The sequence below is a fragment of the Camponotus floridanus genome, unplaced genomic scaffold (assembly GCF_003227725.1).
Source record: "Camponotus floridanus strain SB8 unplaced genomic scaffold, Cflo_v7.5 scaffold148, whole genome shotgun sequence".
Classification (NCBI taxonomy): domain Eukaryota; kingdom Metazoa; phylum Arthropoda; class Insecta; order Hymenoptera; family Formicidae; genus Camponotus; species Camponotus floridanus.
In genome coordinates, this window is record NW_020229268.1 from 266,230 (window position 1) to 288,734 (window position 22,505).

The 22,505-nt window shown below is 30.8% G+C and overlaps 1 protein-coding gene across 1 annotated transcript; it reads left to right on the forward strand.

The window, feature by feature from the left end:
- Positions 1-1,215: 1,215 nt before the first annotated feature.
- On the forward strand, positions 1,216-21,473 carry LOC105249919 (cytokine receptor). The gene is made up of 13 exons (XM_011255709.3): positions 1,216-1,369; positions 12,970-13,210; positions 14,379-14,669; positions 15,642-15,947; positions 16,084-16,241; positions 16,356-16,524; positions 16,692-17,000; positions 17,104-17,252; positions 17,325-18,222; positions 18,477-18,617; positions 19,112-19,202; positions 19,361-19,430; positions 19,500-21,473. Exons 2-13 carry the CDS (start codon positions 12,985-12,987, stop codon positions 20,913-20,915), a joined length of 4,224 nt encoding a protein of 1,407 aa, XP_011254011.1. The 5' UTR covers positions 1,216-1,369; positions 12,970-12,984; the 3' UTR covers positions 20,916-21,473.
- Positions 21,474-22,505: the final 1,032 nt, after the last annotated feature.

Below are 22,505 nucleotides of genomic sequence, written 5' to 3' on the forward strand. Positions count from 1 at the left end.
CTCTGTTGGAGAATATATATGCTTCGCGTATGAAATCTTAAGAATCAATCATAATAATACTTTTTATATATATTACGCAATTACTTGTTTATTTAATTATTCATGTATATTTTAATTATATTTAGCAACATAAATTATATTAAGCAACATAATCTTTTTCAAATTATATAATGCGATTATTGAACTTAAAAATTTATGATTCTTTTTGTCATCTTTAACTCATTTTTTAATCATTTTTCTTTAGGTAACTTTTAAGTGATAAAATCATGATGACGTCATAATGATGTCATTATGAGTTTCATGTTCTACCTGGATGGACGAAAAAAATACATCGGTAAATGTGTATTATATTTTTACATCTGAGATTGTGAGATCGAAGCTCTCAAGAAGGAAAGATCTTTTCGAAAAGCCCGCCACTCGAGCGTCACCTGGCGGATAGAGAAAATTCACGCGGTTCCGTTTCCAAGAATGCATCGCTTGACGTTCAACGTGACGTCAGACGTCAGTCGCTCGAGCCGCGCGCAATTACACGGATTTCAGGAAAAGCGCGTTCGCGGCGATCGTTTCGCGTACGTCGAAAAGTGACCGTAAAACGGGGAGCCGTGGTGAACGCGAGAAGGATAATCCGCGTCGTAGGATGGAGGAGTCCGACAGGATCGATTCTACGCGAGTCCTCGCGCGAATCTCGCGAAATGTGATCTCGACGCGCTGACCTCCCCGCCCGCTCACCCCCTCCTCGCCACCCCGTCGGCGCCATCTTCCTTTTGTGCATAGCCGTGTGTCGTCGTCGCTCCCGTCAAGTTTACAACACTGGCGATTGATCGCGCACACATACGCGCCTTCCTCAGAATGCGCCTATCACGCGTACAGTTGTGCCGTACGTGGTTCAGTAAGCGCGATCTTGGCCGAACGTAAACAGAAACATTCTCTGTCGCTCGGGACACCGAGTGGAAGGGCCCTTCGGGCCGCAGTCGTCGGGGCCTAGCGAGATGCGCGCTCGCGTGTGTTAGTGAGATAAACTGCTGGAAAACCGTGTCGCATTCTCGATCCGGATCGGCGCCCGAAGGTGTATGTGTGGGATACTGTAAAGTGCGAACGGCGCTAATCATTGGCCGCCGCTGTAACCCGGCCCGTTCGTATCTCTCTCTCTCTCTCGCTCTCTGTACGGCCGACCTTCCCCGGTCTCTGTTTTTCTCTGCCGCGCGCGACGGCGCTTTCCGTTATCCGGCGGGCGCGTGCAATTGCCTATTCCCGATATATACCCGAGACGGGTTTTCGCGTGCGAATAGCCTACGATTGTGTACAGTCGTGTGTTGGCTCCGGTGGCGATGAGATATCTCGGGAGGAGATCCATAGATGAGCTGCAAGTGTAAGTGACAAACTCTCCGCATCTTTTAGTACGATATTCTCGCGTGACATTTTTACGTATGTGAGAAAACTGAATTGTACAGGGCGCAAATATAGCGATGCCTCCGCGTTCCTCCTCTTTTTATGCCCCTCTTCCTCTCCTCCTCGCGACAGCACGAAACACAATCGTTCGATTATCGTGGATTTTTCGGAGCAGTCAAGTATATCGTTCTCGTCGTCTCGTCTTTCAGGCATGTATATATATGTATGATACGTATTTAAAACGTCTCTCCTATTTAACGCGCTCGCGTGGATTGTTTAGTTTTGCCCCGCTCGTATGTGTGCGTGTGTGTAGATACGTGCTTGCGTGAGTGCGTATCTGCGTTTGAGAAAATGATCTCGCTGTATTTTTGTATACATCATACATATAGGATTATCGCTTCCTCTTGATATTGCAAAAATATTAGATTCTCTAAATGCGTGCATGTAAATGTATATGTACACGGAGGGAAAAATTTTTTTGAATCAAATAAATTTGTTTTCTTGAAACTTTTGCTCTCTAAATGGAAGGAACTGTTTATTTCATTTAAGCAAAAGCATTTAATTTTAATTAAATATACATGTTATATTAAGTACATTATTTTCATTTATATATTTTTTATATTTAAATACTATTTTTGTAAAATATATACTATAATTTATTAAATTAAATATATTATTTTTTTTAATTAAAAAACTTAAAATTTTTAGGAATAAAAAATGCATTTTAATAAATATTTTGTAAAATTAAAATAAAAATATTTGATTGAAAATTATATTTTTTTAAACATATGTAAATAAATACTTAACTTAAGCAAACAGACATTTTAAATAGTAAATACGTGATTAGTACTCACCGAATAAATAGTTTTCTTGAGGTAACTAAAATTTTTTTTATTTCAAGATAATTTTTCCCTCAGTGTATATACATACATATAATATATATACATATATATATATATATATATACACACACATATATACATATAATAATTTTATTTATGTCATGATGATTTATGATGAATTATGATTTATATATTTTATAACGTGATATAATATGTATTATAATATATTTTTTATGATAAATTTCTTTCAAAAAAATAACAAAATAAAAAAAAGAGAAGTTTGCTATTTGAAATTGAATATTGGGTATGATTCAATATCAAATAGCAAGTTTTTCTTTTTTTCTTTTTTTCTTTTTTTTAGAAGAAATTTATCATAATAAAAAATATATTATAATATATATTATATTACGTTATAAAATATATAAATCGTCATAAAATAAATACAATTATTATATATATGTGTGTATATATATAAAATCACGTTATATAAAAATAGTAAGTTTTTCTATTATGTATCTAATCCCTTTGGATTCAGTCTAGATTAAATCCTTCACTATATACGTACATATCTGTTTTGGGTGGGCGTGTGCGTATCTTTTACATTATTGGCCGTTTCTGGTTGTGGTAGATATTTTTTCTTTCTCTCCTTCTCTTTCTCTCTCTCTTTCTTTTTCGCTTGTTTGTAAATAGAAAACCCAGAAGCTTTTTGAGAGTATGTTTGCGGCCCCCTAAAGAGAGTGGCAAACAAATTTCACAATCTTCTGGGATAGAAAAGTATGCACAATGCTGGGTTGCTGAGGTCAATTTTTGACCACGTGTTTTCAAAAAAGAACAAAAAATTTCTTTCTCTGACACAAGGAATTGGACAAGAACAAAAAATGAAAAAAAAAATATCTAGGTCCTGCATTTCATTTTCTTATTTATGTTGTATTTATAAAATTTTATATTGTATGGATGAATTTTTATAGTAATGTGGAAATTTTTTTCTGTATTTGCAAATTTAAAATGACAAAGCGTCAAAAATCACTAGAACATTTTTATAATATTTTCATAAATTCTAAATTTTTCTATAAGAAATTCCTAATACATAAATCGAAAAATATCGCAAATCAAAAATAATTTAGAATATAGAATGTAGAATAATTTAGAAAAAGAATAATACAAAATTTGTTTGTTTTTACTATTTTCAATACTTTTTTTTCTTTTTTTTCTTTTTGTCTAAACCTTTTAAATATTGTTTTAAATATTAATGGAGAAAATGTAACAGAAAGCGACTAAAAATTAACATTTTTTTTTAATGTTAATATTCCTATTTCTTGGCAGATATATAAATATATATTTAAATTTATTAAATATTATAGAAATATAAATTCGCGAATGACCAATTAAATAAGTACGCAATAGAAATAGAATGTTAATTTTTACTTAGACAAAAATAATTTTTGCCTTGAAAAAAATAAGTAAAAAGGAAGATAAGCATTTATAAATAAATATTACATTTCAAATGTATTTTTTTAAAGTATATAAACTTATTATTTCCTCATAAAAAATATAGAGAGAGTATCAGATTATACATTACCATAAAATAAAAAATATAAAATGCAGTAATATAATTATTGTAATTAAAGTAATATACAATGTGTTCTTATAGGTAGAAAATTATCATTAAACTTATTTTTTTTATTTAAAAAAGTTTTTTTTTACTTAATATATACTCCTAAGTATATTATTTTTCTTAAAGAAAAATAGAAGTAATGTTTTTTCCATTCTAGTCGTGCATCTATACAATCTATCATTGTCTGAGACAGAAATTCGAAAATTTTATCTTTTTTTCAAATCCCAGATAAAACATAAAATTAACATGGAACATGAAATCCACTGCAGGGTGCATGGAGAATAATGATTTCACACTAATGATCTTTTTTTTTTTATAATGGAATGCCTAAAAGCATCTCAAGTTTTAAGGATATTTTGATCTGAAGTCTCAAATTTTATTGAAACAACATGAGAAGAAACGACCAATAATATTCTAACAAATCATTGTAAATCAGTAGTCACATTTGGCATCAATTTTCTAGCTATTACAATTCTATATCCTCGGAAGAGTCTAATTTTCAAAAGATGAATATAAAATTTTATTTCGATTAATCCCTTAAATCTCTCGCTTTTACTTAAGACAGCAAATAAATAGCGTAACTGCATTCCAAGGCCGAGTAATATTCGTGTAAGCTCAACCTCTCGGATCACGCTCGTCGCATCGTGATGTGCGTAAAACCGAAAGACGCGCTTTAAAATCTTCACCGAGACAAGATGCACGGCGACCTTCGCCGAGAACAAGGTATGACGTCCCGCTCGTAAAATGTCGAAGTGTGTTTCGAACATCGGAGGAACCGTGCGGACGTTCCTTTCGTTTCTCTCGGTATGCAAAGGAGCGAAGTAACATTTCAAGCTTTGCTTTTCGTGCCAGTCGTGTGTTTTATGCATCGAGCGTTTTCGTGCCTCGGAAACGTACAACCGAGATGCATATTCTTCACAATATCGACGAAAATAGTCGTTTTAGAATTTCGAATAAGTTGAGAATTGTATATGATGAAGCAAAATGAGCTCAAACTAGAGCTGTCATCCTCTTGGGATTTTAATTTAGACGAAAAAAAAAGCTCGAAACTCCTGCGGATAATGTTTCTTTCATTAAGGTATACAAAAAAGAAGATAACGTTTCGAAACTTTCACGTCATTCTTTAAATGTCATTTTCATACTCGACATATACACTGAGGAAAAAATTATCTTGAAATAAAAAAATATTAGTTTCCTCAAGAAAGCTATTTATTCGGTGGGTACTAATCACGTATTTATTTGTATTCAAAACGTTCTGTTTGCTTAAATTAAGTATTTATTTACATATGTTTAAAAAAATATATATCCTTAAAAAAATATAATTTCTAATCAAATATTTTTATTTTAATTTTACAAAATATTTATTAAAATGCATTTTTTATTCCCAAAAAATTTAAATTTTTTAATTTTAAAAAATAATATATTTAATTTAATAAATTATAGTATATATTTTACGAAAATAGTATTTAAATATAAAAAATATATAAATGAAAATAATGTACTTAATATAACATGCATATTTAATTAAAATTAAATACTTTTGCTTAAATGAAATAAACAATTCCTTGCATTTAAAGCAAAAGTTTCAAGAAAACAAATTTATTTGATTTAAAAAAATTTTTCCCTCAGTGTATCCAAGACGCGCAAATTCAAGCAAGCTTTAGAAAAGCTTTGTAAATTGTAGGGTAATTTGTAGCAAAAAGGGTTTAAACTTTTCCTCAAATTTTAAGCCAAGCGAGGGAGAGGATTTCCTTTGAGAGAAGAATCATTCTATTATCAAGAAAAGCGATTACTCAATTTATTTTTTTTTTTAAGTAATAGTTTTCTTCAATAAAGAATATATTCTTGATAATAGTCTTAAATTATACTCATCACAAGTGTTAGAAAATCATTATCATTATCATGTACTCAAAAGAAGAAATTATTTGCTCTTTAAGAATATTGTAAAGTTGTATCAAAGAAAAATCAAACTTACTTTACACCAACTCATGTAGTAAGCAAACCAAATTTTTGTTTTAATTTAATATTCTTGACTAAAATACTATACTTACTAAAATTCAGAATATATTCAATTAAATTTAATGCTTGTGGTGAATTTAATAATATATTTGCGGATATACAAACTTATGATATACTTAAAATAAATAATATTTACTTGAATATATAATGGTATATATTTTTCTCTGTGTAAAAGAAGAAATTTTGGAGCGCGTTTAGATATATTTTGAAAATTTTTTTTGTCGCACGTTTATAAAATTGTATTTTATACAATAATGCGATGCTTAGATTTATCTTATAATTTTACATTAATATTTCAGTATTGTCTATCGTCTAGAAATGTGTTGTAGAAATTTTTTAGAATGAAATATATTCCTGATTACAATATTTATTCTGCAATTATTACTCGCGCGCTTGCTTTTAAGTTTATAAATATATATAAATGTTTATAAATTGTTTATACAAGGTGTTTCTTAATAAGTGCGAAAAATTTCAGAAGATAATTCTTTGTCGAAAATTAAAAATTAGGTTTTTATTTTTTTACGTTTTTATTATAATTTTGTTTTTGTTCCAATTTTCCCAACATTTACTCTAATTTTATTTCTATTTTATTTTAAAATTTAACTTCTCATAATTCGAAATTTATGCTACTTAACATCGTGCTGTGCACGATAACGTATTTTTTTCTTGAAAACTACTGATTTTATAAAAAAATAAAAGAAATAAAAAAGTTTCTAAATAAATTAAACTTTTTAATACATATTTTTAGATGATCATATTCCGGCCTATTAAAAATTTCTAATAAAAAATTGAATAGGGGTAGCTAGTTTCATTCCCTCATATCAATACGAGAGGCTGAAAAAATATTAATAAATAACCTTTTTACTAATAGAAAATATCCACCTAATTTCTTTTCTATAACTTGTTTTAAATTTGAAAAAAAAAATAATTTATTTTTATTTTCTCAATTCTTTATTTTTACCTCCATTTTTGGAGGAATGTAACTCCACAGAGAGGGACGTAGAAGTATATATTTATATGAAAAAAAACTCTTCTTAATTTTCGAGACCAAGAATCATCTCCTAAAATTTTTCGCACTTATTAAGAAACGCCCTGTATATATATTTATAAATTTTTGAGAAATAATCTTTCGAGGATGAATATATAACGAAATATCATATCCTGGCTTAAACATGGGTTCTTTCTCGCTTGATATGCGGGTAATATGTTCGGGTAGTAAACATATGAGATGGAAATTGAACGGCGGTTTAACTCTATTAAATTGCACGGTGAGGGAGTGTAAATCGTGTCCGCGAGACACGGGGGGGAGGAGGGCATCGTACGATAGATTGCTCGTTTTTAGCCGTCGAGACGATCACAGACGTCGATCTTGCAGCGTGTGCGTGCGGCAAGATACATAATCGTGTCATTATATATTATGTCATATCATCGTTATATAATATCGTCGTTATCGTGATAAGAGACTCACCACCACCAATTTTCTAGGTATTAAAAATCATTTAATCCACGCTCTTGTGTCCAATCTTGTTGGCCTTCTCGATCGTCGAATATCTATCACTACTTGATATCAATATATTAAAAGATGCGATTAAACGCGTTATTTGTGATAATTCTTAGGATCCTAAAATCATTTGAGAACAACTCTCGCATTGAACGATGACGATTTCTAACGAGTCGCCGGTATTCAGAGAAACGCTATATGTTACTAAATAATCATTGAAACGTTTTCAGCAATTGCTGGCGTTAATAATTTATGCCTCGCCTTGAGAAAAGTATAGAGCTCGGTTGAGATGGTTATAGCTCTGATATATCCGATAATCGATTTTATCGCGATCGATTTATCCTGATCGATGAGGGGAGTTATCGATAGATAGATAGGTGAGGGCATCGAATCGCGAAAAACAAAGTTGCTACGCGACATAATAATCCTCTCTCGATATAAGGTTCTTTAATATATTTAAAATCTTCAACACGAAAATAATATCAAATATCGAAACACGCACTGAGAAAAAATCTGATTGCATTAATTAGAATTCTGGTAGATTCAACCAATATGTCTGTTGGAAAATGGACGAACCAGAATTCTTGTAGGAATTACCAGATGAATCTGATTAATCTCTTCCTTAAATTTACCAAATTTTCTGGTTAATAATACTAAACTCGCCAGCACTAAGTCGTTTAAAATTTTTTCCCTCTAATCTCAAAAGTCTGTTTAATATTTTAAATTCCAACAAAATTATTGGATAAATTCAATCCAGATTATTGAATAAATTATTTTAAATTCAGTTTGTTAGAAATTAAACTGATAAACAGTGATGCAAGAAGAGGATGCAGCTCAAACACACACAATCAGGGAGTTAGCGTCTTCTTTCTGGCACTACTGTAAGAGAAAAAAAATATACTTTGGATTTAATGTTAATATTAGTTCTTTATATACATTTCAAGGCAAATATTGAATACGAGTTAAGTTAAGAAGCAAGCAAAGAAATTAATGTAACAAGAAATGTTATAGATCCAACCAGAAAATACTAACCAAATCTTTATAGTAAAATCTATTAAACGTTCTAGTTATAAAAAATCGAGTCTTATCATGATAACTAGAAATTCTTGTTTGATTTAACCAAAATGCCTTCAATCATCTTGAATCAATCGTCAATCGTCATCACGTCTTGTTGGTACAATCAAATGATTTTTCTCAGTGTACGAATAGATATCATCGTCTGAGATTAATCGATGAAAAAGATACTTGAACGAATATCGATAATGGTAGAGTGTATTATTGTTTTCATCGATGCTTATCGTATGTACTTTGCGACTTTCGTTGTGTATCGTCGAGCGTGCACAGAAAAAAAGGACATTCTTATTTTGAAAATATATTTAATTTTAACATGGAAATCTTGAAATGAGATTATATCGCGTTAATTTAAGAAAAATATAATTGCTTGAATAATTGCTTACTTGAATGAAGCCATTTTATATAATTGAATCGAGAAAAATATATTCTCATGATTTAAGATTTAATTTTCTTAAATGGAAAAGAAACAATGTTGGATAGAACATAACATTTTTAAATCAAAGATTATAATTTTCTTAAAGTAGAATTAAATAATTATATATTCTTGAGGTGACAATTATGATATTAAAACAAGACGATAATATTGTTGAAATTTAAAATTATTAAATTCTTCTAAGAAAATTAGAAATTATTGCGTATATACGAAACAATGAACGCGTTAGTTAAGTATATAAGTTTTGATTTGACACTTCTTTTTTTCTGTGTATGCTCATCCACGTCCACGTCGTGGAAGAGCATATTCTAGCGAAACGCACGTCTTGGTCGTTTTTTCAAAGAGATCTGTCATTCCGCGCGCGCGGAGATATAAATACGCGACGACGACGGCGGCAGCGGCGCCGCCGCGTTCCTGGGAAAGGTGGAATCCGCCGCGAGCGACGACTTCGCCCTCCTCTCATCTGACCTGGACTGCACGATTTACAAACTTGCATGCGAACGATTTTCTCACGTCTTTCCGAGAAAGCTGAGCACTTCCGGTGAATACACTTCCGTTTCGGAATCTGTATATTTTGGTAACACACGTAATACGTATACACGGTGTCTCTTTGTAAACAGGTTAGATAGGTTCGCTAAAAATATGCATTCTTACCGCACGCGACAACGGCTCTTATCAGCTTAAGCTCATGAAATACGCATTACGTCAACGGCCCGTTCAACTTGAGAGCAGAAAGTAACGTCATCGATCATGAAAGTGTCAATAAGCTCGATGATAATAAAAATTAATTATAAATGTACGCATGGAATCTTCCTTATAATTTTCTTATCAACACTGTTATTACCAGTATGTATTACATGTGTGTGCACGAAGATACTTTTATGAAAATGTTGCGTAATTAGGTCGTATCATTTTTTTAAAAATGGATGGCATAATCGGACTTCTTATTTCGATTTAATAATTAAGGACAATAATTTTTCACTTGCCCCTTTGACATAATATATGTGAGAGGGCAACACAAAATATTACAAATTATACAATTCATATTTATAATTATAATTATATTATATAATTATATTTATAATTATAAATTATATTTATTATATAATTATTATTTTATTATAAATTATTATATTAATTAAATTATTATATTTATTATATATATTTTATTATATAATTATATTTATAATTATAAATTATTATATTTATAATTTATATAATTATATGTGTAATTTAATTTTAATTAGCAATTAGCTTTGAAAAATGTAGAAGCAATACAAGCATGGTTTCTGGGACATATTTGATTAACGAAAATCGCAACGAATATCCATAAAATTTTCATTTGTACGGCATGATCGATCGACAATACGACACGAGCCGAAGGCGAGTCGCAATCACGATGCGATGCGATTAAAAGGAGTCTCGGCTCCTTATCAGTTTCCCTATTATTCTGCGATTTGTCGATGCCGCTGCGGATCAACAGCTGCGAACAACGGATAAAACCGGTCGCGAGGAAACGGGACGATCGATTTATCAGCGAGATAAAGCATCGGCGACAAACCGTCGATACCGTTCTTTGATTTCGCTGCGCTTCAAGCTTCGCAAATAAGACTCGATTGTTGTTTTCGCGATAGGATATCGATCGTTCGCCTTTACGTTACATGATCGCCGTTGGATTCCCTTACGAGCAAAAATTATCACGCGATATTCAAGGAAGAAGTGCGCTCTTGCATTCTAATAGGCTAAAAATATAACTTATCAGAGCATCTGTTCCTTTGTTATTGTTTTATTGATTTCAAGATTTCTAATTTACAACGTGTAATCTCGATATATGATATATGTTATAAATGATATAAATTATAAATATAATAATTTATAATTATAAATATAATTATATAATAAATATAATTATATAATATAATTATAATTAAAATATGATAGCAATCAAACTCACTTTAATTCGGGATACCAATTGTACGGACAAACCTGGGTCACGAGAGACCGATATTCAAGGAATGTAATGCCGAAATAAATATTATTCCGTGGTTTTCAATCGTTCGAATAAAATTTTATATCGTCTTTTCTTACAAGCAAAATTCCATTAAAAGATTTAGTACGACTTATAAATTTTACAAAAGCAATTATTTAAAGCGAACATTCGAGCTTTCATACATGCATAATTGATCAATTAATCTTCATAGAATCGTTTTTGAGACGTATCTAATTTTCCTATTAAAATTGAAATTTGAATTATTCTGTCAGAATAAATTATTCGCGCGAAAGCTTGGAAATTTAGTAGATTATACGATACCGAGATTACGTTTAGAATATTTCTACGGTACATTTGTGTTGTAGAAAACAGATTAATTATTAATTACTATTATTTAACAGAAAACTCTTCTATATTATTTCTATTTTATTTTATTTTATTTGCGAAAGAGGAAAAAATTGAAGTTGAATAGAAATCAAATGCGCAATTTTCCTGTTATATTCCTTCGCCGTTAATAACACATACCTGTAAATAGTCATTTGCATATTTGTGAAAATCTTGTTTCTTATCACAATGTCTTATGCAATATACATCATGCATAATTTTATTCATAATAATCTCGAGCTAATTTAAAGACGATTTTTTTCTTATTGAAATTCTTAGCGAAAATGCCAGTAATTTCCTAATCTCAAGCAATTGAAAAAAAATGTTTAATTAACTATTTTTTTAAATTTTAAAGATTAACAAAACTACATTCTTCTAACTAATAATTTTAGATGAACAAAAATTAAGTTAAAATTGAATTTTGATTTAATTTTTGTTTATTTATTTGAGGCAAATTCCTTATTAAATTTTAATTTTAGATGAAATTTTTATTTCAGTAGAATTCTAATTTGAATCTTATTGTTAAATATATAGTGAAAAAATTAGAAACTTGAAAAAAATAATGACTTTTTTTAGCATTTCCGTAAAAGAAAGCTCGACTCTTAATTCATCAGAAAATCTGCAAATCTCAAAAAAGACATTCAGACATTTTGAGAAATATTTCAATGATCTGTTTTTTACTTCCGACTGCTGCCAATCTACGGTTTTTTCTTATACAAAATCACTGAGATCAGTCAGGGAGAGAAGCTATATTTACATTACCAATTTGATATAACTAAAGGAATATAATGATTTATCGGAAACACAACAATGATGCTTCTTCATGTGTCATGACCTCAAAATTCGTTAATAAGCGAATGTATTCTTCCTTTTCACAACATCCTTCATCTTCTACATTTCTTGTATGTTTCCTAGGCAAATTAGTTGTACCTTAGCTTGAATACAAGTCTTACATTACATTCATTACACACAGTACATCCATTGCTGCTGTCTTTCCTTCTTACATATTGTTCATTTCGTTCTCGAGGTAAAAAAACTTGACATTTGCGTTCTATTTATTGCGTTTTGTTGATCTTGAAAGTCTTTAAAGACAATAAAGACAGAAAAAAGGAGACCGGCGACATATCGAGCCGATTGGATTGTCTTTAAGATATGTTCTTGCTATGTCTTTTGCTGAAAATTTGTTTATATTTTACAATTTTATTTTTCCATGTACAGAACTTTTTTATTTATTTTTTCCTTTCTCATTATATTTAATTCTTTGTTATGTTATTTATATTAATTTGAATGCCAATTTTGTTCATGTTCATTTCATTAAAGAGAGTCTGAATTAAATTGAAATATTGCAATATTTACAACAAAATATTTTATAATTCTTATTGAAAATTTATACTCTGCATTTGTTGCTTTTTTTTAGATCCTAACAGCATTCTTTTCATTTATGTGATTTGATCTTGTGAATTTATACTGATTTATTGTTAGACATACTAAATTATTTATTTTATTTTTTTGTTATTTATATATGTTCTAAGACTAGCTATGATATACGATAATATTAAAAATTTAAAAAGAAATGTAGATTAATTTAATAATGTTAAAGTTAGGGCTTTATGTATATATATATATATATATATATATATATATATATATGTGTGTGTGTGTGTATGTATATTTTGAAATATATAGAGATTTTATTTCTAATCGAATCTTTTTATTTTTCAGTGAGATTACAAAAAAATGTCTTTAAACACCTCTAATATACGATGTCCAAGAAGAATGCCTCACTTGTGTATATCTTCGATAATGAAATGCTATTTCAATAAAATATTTCATTTATCGATTGCACACAGACGAGATCATTCATGGGGAATTAGATGGATTTTTGTTGTCTTAAATTGCTTGTTCTTGATGGTAAATGCGCAGCAAGTCAAAACATGCTCACCTGGACTAGAAACAGCAGGATGTAAGTTTGAAATATGATAATTTTTTTTATATAGCATGATATTTCTATAATGTTAAAAATTGCGTAACACGATAAATTTTCTTTATATCTTGACAGATAATTTTCGCTAAAAAGCTTGAAAAATTTTGCGTTTCCTATAATAAATAATTTTATATCTTTGGATTTTTTGTTACTGATAATGATGAGCTTACCGTCCCATACCATCGTATTCTATTTGCTTATAAATAATCGTTAGAATAATCCTGTGTTACACACACGAATAAATTATCAATTTATATTTTTATAAAGACAATTTTCTCTTACTTTTATTATATCATGTACAGTAGGCGCCAATAATGCCTTAACATATGAAATTGGTCGCATTCGATACTAATAATAACTAGACACATCACATCAAGTTATTCATGAATCATGACTGTTAATTTCGAAAAGGAACCGACAACATTATTTGGGGATTGTATCCACAATAACACATCTGTTTAACAATTTTTAATGCAAGGTATAATAGATTGTAGGCATAATTTCAAAACAAATATTATCGGTTTTTTTTCTAACTAACAGTCATGATGCATGAATAGCTTGATGAGATGCGTTTAGTTATTACTAGCCCCGAATGTGACCAATCTCATATGTTCAGGTATTATTGGCGCCTGTACAAATATATAATACACAAAATTCAAGGCAGTGCGTACATTTACATTTATATGCATTTTAAATTAGAGATAAGATATAAAAACTGTTTGTTTTCGATCTTTTCCTTATGCATGTCCTGTCTAATATATCAGGATTATAGATAAAACATATGTCTCAATTTTCTCTGTGATATTCTAGTTTTAAACTAAATGCATATATTTACATTTTACGCTAAGATAATTGATACCAAAATTATTCTTATGATTGAATATACAGCCGACATCTTTTCTCTTTAGTGTACTTTTACGTTTGATAATGTTACAACATTGCCTGTAATATTCCTATATTAAATTTTATATATACGTAGAAGGATTTATATTTAATGTTATATTATACATATTTTTTTAAAGAGCTTATTTATTCTCGCATTAATTTATTATTAAGGAAACATTATAAATAAATATTGTTTAATATTTCTAACTTGATATTTTTAGAATTTTCGAATACGTAATAAATTATATTTTACTTTTTATAGGGACGGTGCCAGAAGGTGACATATTTGTCAAACATGGCGACAACCTACAAATTTGGTGTAATTTAAATGAAACGTTTGTTGCTAAAGAATATCCAGGTTCAAACTCTTCGAATATCTTCTTCATTCGCGATAATACAACAGTAGAGCAGAAATTCGTTACTATAATCAATAAAACAACAGCACTGTTGACCATTGAATCACCACCAGCTGGCTGGTATACGTATTCTTGCGATTTGGACATAGCCGGTGACAAAGACGCAGCTGTTTGCCTCAATATAGTTTTTGTTGCATGTAAGCAATCGTATTCATTTGTGAATTATCTTTTACATATATTTTCGAATTACATATTTTTTTCAAAAGACTTTTCTCCTCTTCAATTATACTATCTATAAGAAATATATTCTATTTATTTAATTTCTAAGAAATTTCTACAAGAAAATATACTTTATGATATACTCTTGATACAAATAAGATGAGAAACCTTCTCATGAGAGGAAATACAAAAATACTTTATTTACAAATTTAAAAATACGTTATTTACAATCATTATACATAATTAAAATATAAATATTTTTATTACAATAGAGATATAAGATTGCTAGTAGAAATACATAGTTATCCTCTTATCAGAACATGATACTCGATGCGATTTTTTATGGAGACAATACAGTGCATTGATTGTCGTTTTATTAAAATTATGAGTAAATCATTTGATATATACATATATCTTAGAAACCATTTTCCTATCGTCAATGATAAAGATAACTAAAAAGGAGACATTGTATAATATTCAGAGTTATTCAAGTAATTCCTTATCTTATAGAATTTGTACATTGGACTACTACTCAGTTCTACTTGTTCGCAAAAACAATATTTGAGATAAATACATATACGATATAAATTACACACTTTAATCATATATTTACTTAAAAAAATTATGATTTTTTTTTAATGTATTAATGTTTTGTATATGTTGCATTAAATTGTTTTTTATAAAATCTGTGTAAACATAGAAACGATAAAAACTGAGAATTTATATTAAATAGAATAGTTTCTAGTACAACTGATATAGAACGAACAAGTCGTGACAATGTTTATGAATGCAAATTCGAATAAAAACAATTCGCAGCGAGATTCATTAGCGAAAATATATTAAAGAACATGCATATTGAATATTGAAAGATATATTTAAAAATTAATTACATAATTCTAACTGATATATATTTCTCTTTTTTATATGATGTATTTTATTTTATTCAACAGATGAGCCTCAAGTGCCAAGCAACTTTACTTGTAGATCTTATAATTGGGAAAATATAACATGTACATGGGAGGTATCAAAAAATTATATCCCAACAACCCACAAATTATTTTTTAAAATGCACGGAGCAAGAGGGCGAAAACTTTTTCCTTGTCCTACAGCAAAAGCGAAGAATGATTCTTGCACTTGGACTCAATATACAAATCCGATATATAGGCAAACATACGAAAACTTTACGTTCGTAATGCAGATTCAAAATATGTTTGGCAACAAAACTGTCATATATAAAATTGATCATTATGCTATAGGTATATATATCTTTTATTAGACTATTTCTTTTCATAATAGAATGATCTCATATGTATTAAGTAATGAGACATATATGATCTTTGAATATATATTTTAAATTTAACAATAAAATTATGTTATTTATATTATTTTCAGTTATTCCTGCAAAACCTACGCTTCTGTCGGTGACCAACAAAACATCGGATAGTGCAACATTATGTTGGGAATGCCGCTTTCCGATGAAGAGCTTTCCTCCCGGTTTAACTCATAAAGTTATGTACCAGAATCAATGGGATCATAAAAAAAATTGGAAGGTAGGATCAATTTATATTATTAGCGATTAAGATAATTCGTTTATTCAATAATTCGATTTGTTGTAATTAAATGTACGAAATGATAAGCTTGATTGAGCGGTATCTTTTTCATAGGTTATCAATATTGATACGGAGCCTCATTTGCATAAGAGATGTTCCACTCTTACTGGATTGTACCCTAATACCGCGTATGATGCACGCGTTTACTTAAGAAGCGCCAAGGCCGTAGAAGAGGATATGTATAGCGAGCCCGCAGTTATTATTTTCAGGACATCCCCAACGTGTAAGTGGATTTATAAAGTAGGGAGAGAATCTGTCTATTATCTTCCTTTTACTTTTATTTATATTTATAGTACGTTAAATATAAATTTATTTTAATATATAATAAATTTTACTAATAGATTATAATGAAATAATGTATTTGTTTTATTTTTCTTATTAAATTTTTAGTACCTAGCTTTCCACCGCGAACCGATATTGGTAGTTTCGAAATTGTTGAGAACAATGGAAACAGGGACATATATTTATATTGGCAAATGATACAACAATACTACGAGAATGGTAATAAATTTAAGTATCAGGTTAATCATGTGGAAGAAAATGACCATAAAATAGTTCTCGAACCGATCGAGATGACCAAGACGTATGCCAAGTTTAAGGGACTCAGCTTTAATAAATACCGGTTTAAGATTGTCTCGGAGAATGAAGCCGGTATTAACAAGAATTATACGGAAATTATTGTACCTAGTCGAGATGAGAGTGAGTATATCAAAAAGATTGATGATGAAAAAAAAGCGAGCTAAATAACGTTTAAATTTATATTATTATTGCGAACAATTAACATGAGGTGTTTTTCTTACAGTGCCACGTGAACCGATAGCGTTCACGAGAATGGCTTTCGAAAATGGACTCTACGAATTGTCTTGGAAGCCGCCGATCTTGCATAAAGATATCACGAATTATACTATCTTTTGGTGCGACAACGAGCGCGATCGTCCTTATCAATGCACAGTATGTATTGATTTTATCTGTTATTTATTTGCAAAATAATTTTACGCGCAAATTAAAACGATATATTTCCAGGGTTACTTGAACTGGACACATGTATCCATGAATACTACAGTCTATAACATAACCGTACCAGATTCGAGCAAAATATATCAATTCGCGATTTCCGCAAATACGAATAAAGGCAGCAGCGGTATGATATGGTCATATTGCACGGTGATTCATTCGAAAGCGCTCGGCAAAATGAAATCCATATGGATTAATCGTATCGGATCGGATTTTATCGATGTCGGATGGAAGCTTGAGTGTTCAGATCGCATTGGGAGCGTCGAAGAAATGAAGATTTACTACTGTCCTATTGTGTCACCGTTAAATGCCAAATGCAAGGAACCCAAACGTAACGTCACCGTCAAATCCTACCCACCTATCATAAAAGGCATTGTCAAAAACTTGACGCCTTACACTACGTATATGCTCGAAGTCACGACAGTGACCAAGAATGGTGAGAGTCAACCTAGTGAGTCCTTATATAACACTACTCTCGAGGCGGCACCCAGTTCTTCGCCTTTGAACGTAAAAGCCATTAATGTTACCAACACGACGATGTTTATCACATGGCAACCACCGGAGGCGATGAACGGCGTACTCAGATACTACGAAGTATACTATAATGGTTTCATGAAAAAAGTGGAAGAAGGGAATGATACTAAACTGACGAATTTGTTGGCGTATACGAAATACACCATTAGCGTTACCGCTTGTACTGTGGCATGCAGTGAAAAATCACCTATGATAACAACATATACGGAAATTGGTATCCCCGGTAAGATTAGTATACCGAAAGTGCACTTTATGAACTCCAGCCAAGTGCGCGTCAGATGGAATCCTCCAGAACATCCTGCCGGTCCGATAAATCTAGCTTATTATGAGATAGAGGCTACCAGTGGCGAAATTCAGAATGTTACTAATAGGGGTGAGATTTGCGAGATTTTAATTTGTAAGCTAAACTGAATTAAATTAAAAGAGAAATATTTCTATTAAATACACGCATTATTTAACTTAATTAAATATTTTCTATTCTTCTTCTATAACTTCTTTCTCAATTATTTCTTATATGTGATCAAATGACAAATGTATAATGAAGTAATGGAAAATAGGAAAGGAGAAAATTTAAAAAATATGAAAGGAAGAATATGAAAGTTTATATTGTTATTATTCGTATTGCAGAAGCGCAACTATCCATTCCTGATTGCAAGACTGATGGAAAACTGTACAAATTTCGAGTTAGAGCCATTAATATCAATTCCAACAATGAACGTTTAACGGGACCTTGGTCCGAAACGGGAGAGGGTAATTGTTACAGTAATGGTCAGTATTTTATTGGAGAAGAAGACAAAAGTTATTCTGATCATCTATATTGTAAATGTTCATGTTTATAAATATTTATGTGTAAATATTATGTACTTATAAAATTGATACATTCACGATATTTGCGATATTTGGAACGATGTATTTGCACGACGCATTAGCAACATACGAAATAAGATAAAAACAATATTTATTAAACGAGCGAGAATTATATGTTTATAAAATTAAACAACTTTTTAACAAAAGATAATAAAATAGTTTAATTGAATCAGAAATTGAGTTGAATTTTTTTTTTATTTGTCAATAAAGCTCATTATAAATTGCTTAATTATATTTTTTTTGTAATTTTTAGTGAGATATTGATTTTTCTTGCAATTTTTTTCACTTTAATTTAGTGAATGCAATAAGTATCAAACTAATATTTTTTTAATTGGATTTAAGTGGAATTTTATACGAATATTCTTATTAGAATATATATATTTTCTATGTAACAGGATTATCACGATTTCTGATAATAGTAATAAGCGTTATTGGATTTATCCTCGTCGTAGTATCTGTTTTGGGCCTCGCATATTATATAAAAAGGTAAAAAAATTGTATATATAATTTTATATATAAAATGTAATTTTTAAAACAAACGATATTATAATTATACAGTTATTCTCTTAAAAATTATGAAAGTTTTTATATTGCAAAGTTTATATATATCGTACTATGTATTATATTATGTATTTTTCTTATAGATGGTGGTTAAAAATTCAAGATATGCAAAATATTAACGTAAAATTACCGCCTGGTCTCACTTCAAATATGGTAAGTGAGATTTTAAAAAATTGTTACAAGTGCAAAATTCCAAATTATAATATAACTCGATTTTCATAGAAACTATTGCACAAGGATGGCGAACCACATAAACGACAGCCATCTGCTGATTCGAGCGGCTGTTCAAGTGGCCAAGAATCTGTCACTTCATCGGTCACAACGACCGAATTTCAAATTTCCAGCGACAGCGGTACAGAGATAGATCCAGTACCCGTGTCGTTCGGCAAGACTGCGTCAACTTGGGAATCAAATTCTATCAGTGTACGACAAAGAAGTCTTTCACGAGGACCGGAGACTACATCCTGCCGGGAGTCATATATCCCAGTTAAGACTGGTGATCCAAATATCAATGAGAATATATCTCTAACGCGATCAACTCCAAATCTGACGGATAGTACGGGCAACACAACGACACTGCAAACATGGCCTAGTACCGGTTATATGAGCATGTTATCTTCCGAAAATTTGTTGGATAATCCGAGCCCTATGTCTCGGGAAAACACTATGGTCAACACCACTGGCTCTTACAGTCTCATTGGTATACGAACACCTATGCAAACCACATCTGACGAAGACGGTGACGATGGTATAGACAGTGCGAAAACTGTACACGATACCTTGATATCGGTCAAAACAGGAGTGAACCTCGCGCATAATTCGTATTTGCCTTTTGTCATGAGAAAGGAAGTGCCGAAAACCCTTGATACTTTCAATTTGAACACATTTGTCAAACCGGATAAGTTCGAAGAAGATGCATTGATATCGCATCTTACTGCTTCCGACAAGACGACATCCAAGCCGTTCTTTCAACCTAATCTGATGAATACAGTGCATGAACCACTCGCTTTGTGGAGTCCGATCGAGCAGTCCGGGAAGAATAATATTCGCAGCTTTCCTGTATCGACATCACCTACGAATTCCTGCAACAAGTCGTTTGTATCGCCATTCATGAATCCGACATTACCGATCTCGTCAATCGACACCACTTCGACCCCGTTAACCGATACTATCTCGACAAACTCGCATATTAGCGATCCAAAATCGACGCCCTCTGAGACATCAAGATTGCTGACTCAGGAGAAGAATAAAGACACTTTGAAGTCACAAAAATTATCTCATGTTTCGCACAATTCCGCGCCAAGTGAAAGTTTTTCGAAACCATCTGTGCTCGCGAGTTTTGTGCCTCAAATGCTACAACAACAAGAGAAAATAGAACTTCCACCCTCCAACGTAATAGAGGATGTTAAAGAGAGGGAAATCGAAAAAGATTCCGCAACGTATCTTCCTCTACCTTGGGATGCGACGACGAAAGATACGAATGAACGAAGTATACAACTAAAGGTAAAGCAGAACTCCGGTTATGTTGTTCTTTCCGATCTCCAGCTCTCCAATTCTACAATACAGCAAAAACCGACAACTAACCAGTCGGATGAGCAGTACAGTAAAGTGACAGTTGTACCGAATACGATGCAGTGAAAGAAGGAGAAAAACACACTTTTCAGCGTGTCATCATCTTTTTCTTATGAAGATGATTTCATCAATTGCATAGGCAAACGAAATAAGTTAAAGTAAAATGAGTATTAAGATAAGTTTTAAAATAAGATCTTGTGTGTGCATACATGTGATTGGTACGATAATAGAAGACTGCATGTGTGTTAAACGCGGATAGCAACGACGTTTTTAACCATAAAAGAAGAAAGGATATCAAAAAAATGAAATCTTTAATGCAATCCAAAGATATTTTTATTTGAAGGAAGTTCAATCCTCTGTAGATTCGTAATTTTGTTGTTCTATTCTTGCGTCGAGATCGAGATTAATGAAGAACAAGATATAATCAAATGAAAAAGCACATTGGCTTGGGATCATAGGAAATTCATTTCTCGTTAAAAAGATTAATAAACTTACGTTTGAGAAAATTCTTCTTTAAACACTTATTCTAAAACAGGATTTTATACGTCAAAGTACATAAGAAATAATAAAATGCACAAGAAATATACGCTATCTATAGAGTGTTTTAAAAGTAATTTCAAGATAAAATTATGTAAGAAAATATGTTTCTATATCTTTTAAGACTCTTAAAATAGAATTTTTTTATTCCTTTCACTCCAAGTTATTAGTGCCTTTCTTTTTGATTGCATCTTGTGTATGCAAATATTTAAAACTTTGTTTAACTCAGCAAAAATTCTTTGCATACGATTAATTAAGAATTAAAAAGGGTTGTTTCTATCGATGATTGATTCTTAAACTTTATTGCGTCTATCATCGCCATTGTAGAAACAAATGTATACAAATATTCTTCCGAACGATCTCTCGATGCTACTGAAACATCTACAACGCATTTGCAAACATTTTGATTCATTTTTCGTGACAGAATTATGATTGCTCAAAAAGAAGTAAAAGTGATACGCTTGAAATGATTGCACGCGAGTACAACGACAAGAGTAACATCATTTTTAAAATATAAATCTATCTATATTTTTTAATTCAGATACACATACTGTAAAAACATTAATGGAGCTTTTTTCATCTATAAATATCGAATGCAAAAACTGATTCAATTTCTTCGCTCGTATATATGATTTATCTGTTGTTGCCTTTCGATATTTCTCAATATCATAAACAAGAGTCACAAGTAAAATTATATGCATTAAGATAAGAAACTCTTTTACAATTGTATTATACTACAGTATATACAGTAAAAAAGGACAGGATCAGGGATGATAAAATAAGTAACGAGTAAGAAAAACGAATCTTGCACTCCATAGGCGTCGTAAAATAGCAAAATAATTATAAATTATTCTAAATCTCCGTAAAAGTATAACATATACCAAAGCATTCATACTGTATAGTATGATTTGTTAATATTATATTAATTTTATAAAATGTTTTCGTATTGTTCCCAATTTACGATGAGATAAAACGGGGAATAAGTGCTCTTAAAATGCGTTTTAATACTACGTTCTTGAAAAACAAAAAATATTTGGTCGCTTAAAAAAAATTAATAAGGACGTCCATGCTTTGCAATTATCCCAAATTACGCGCTTAATTGTGTGCGAGACATCAAAC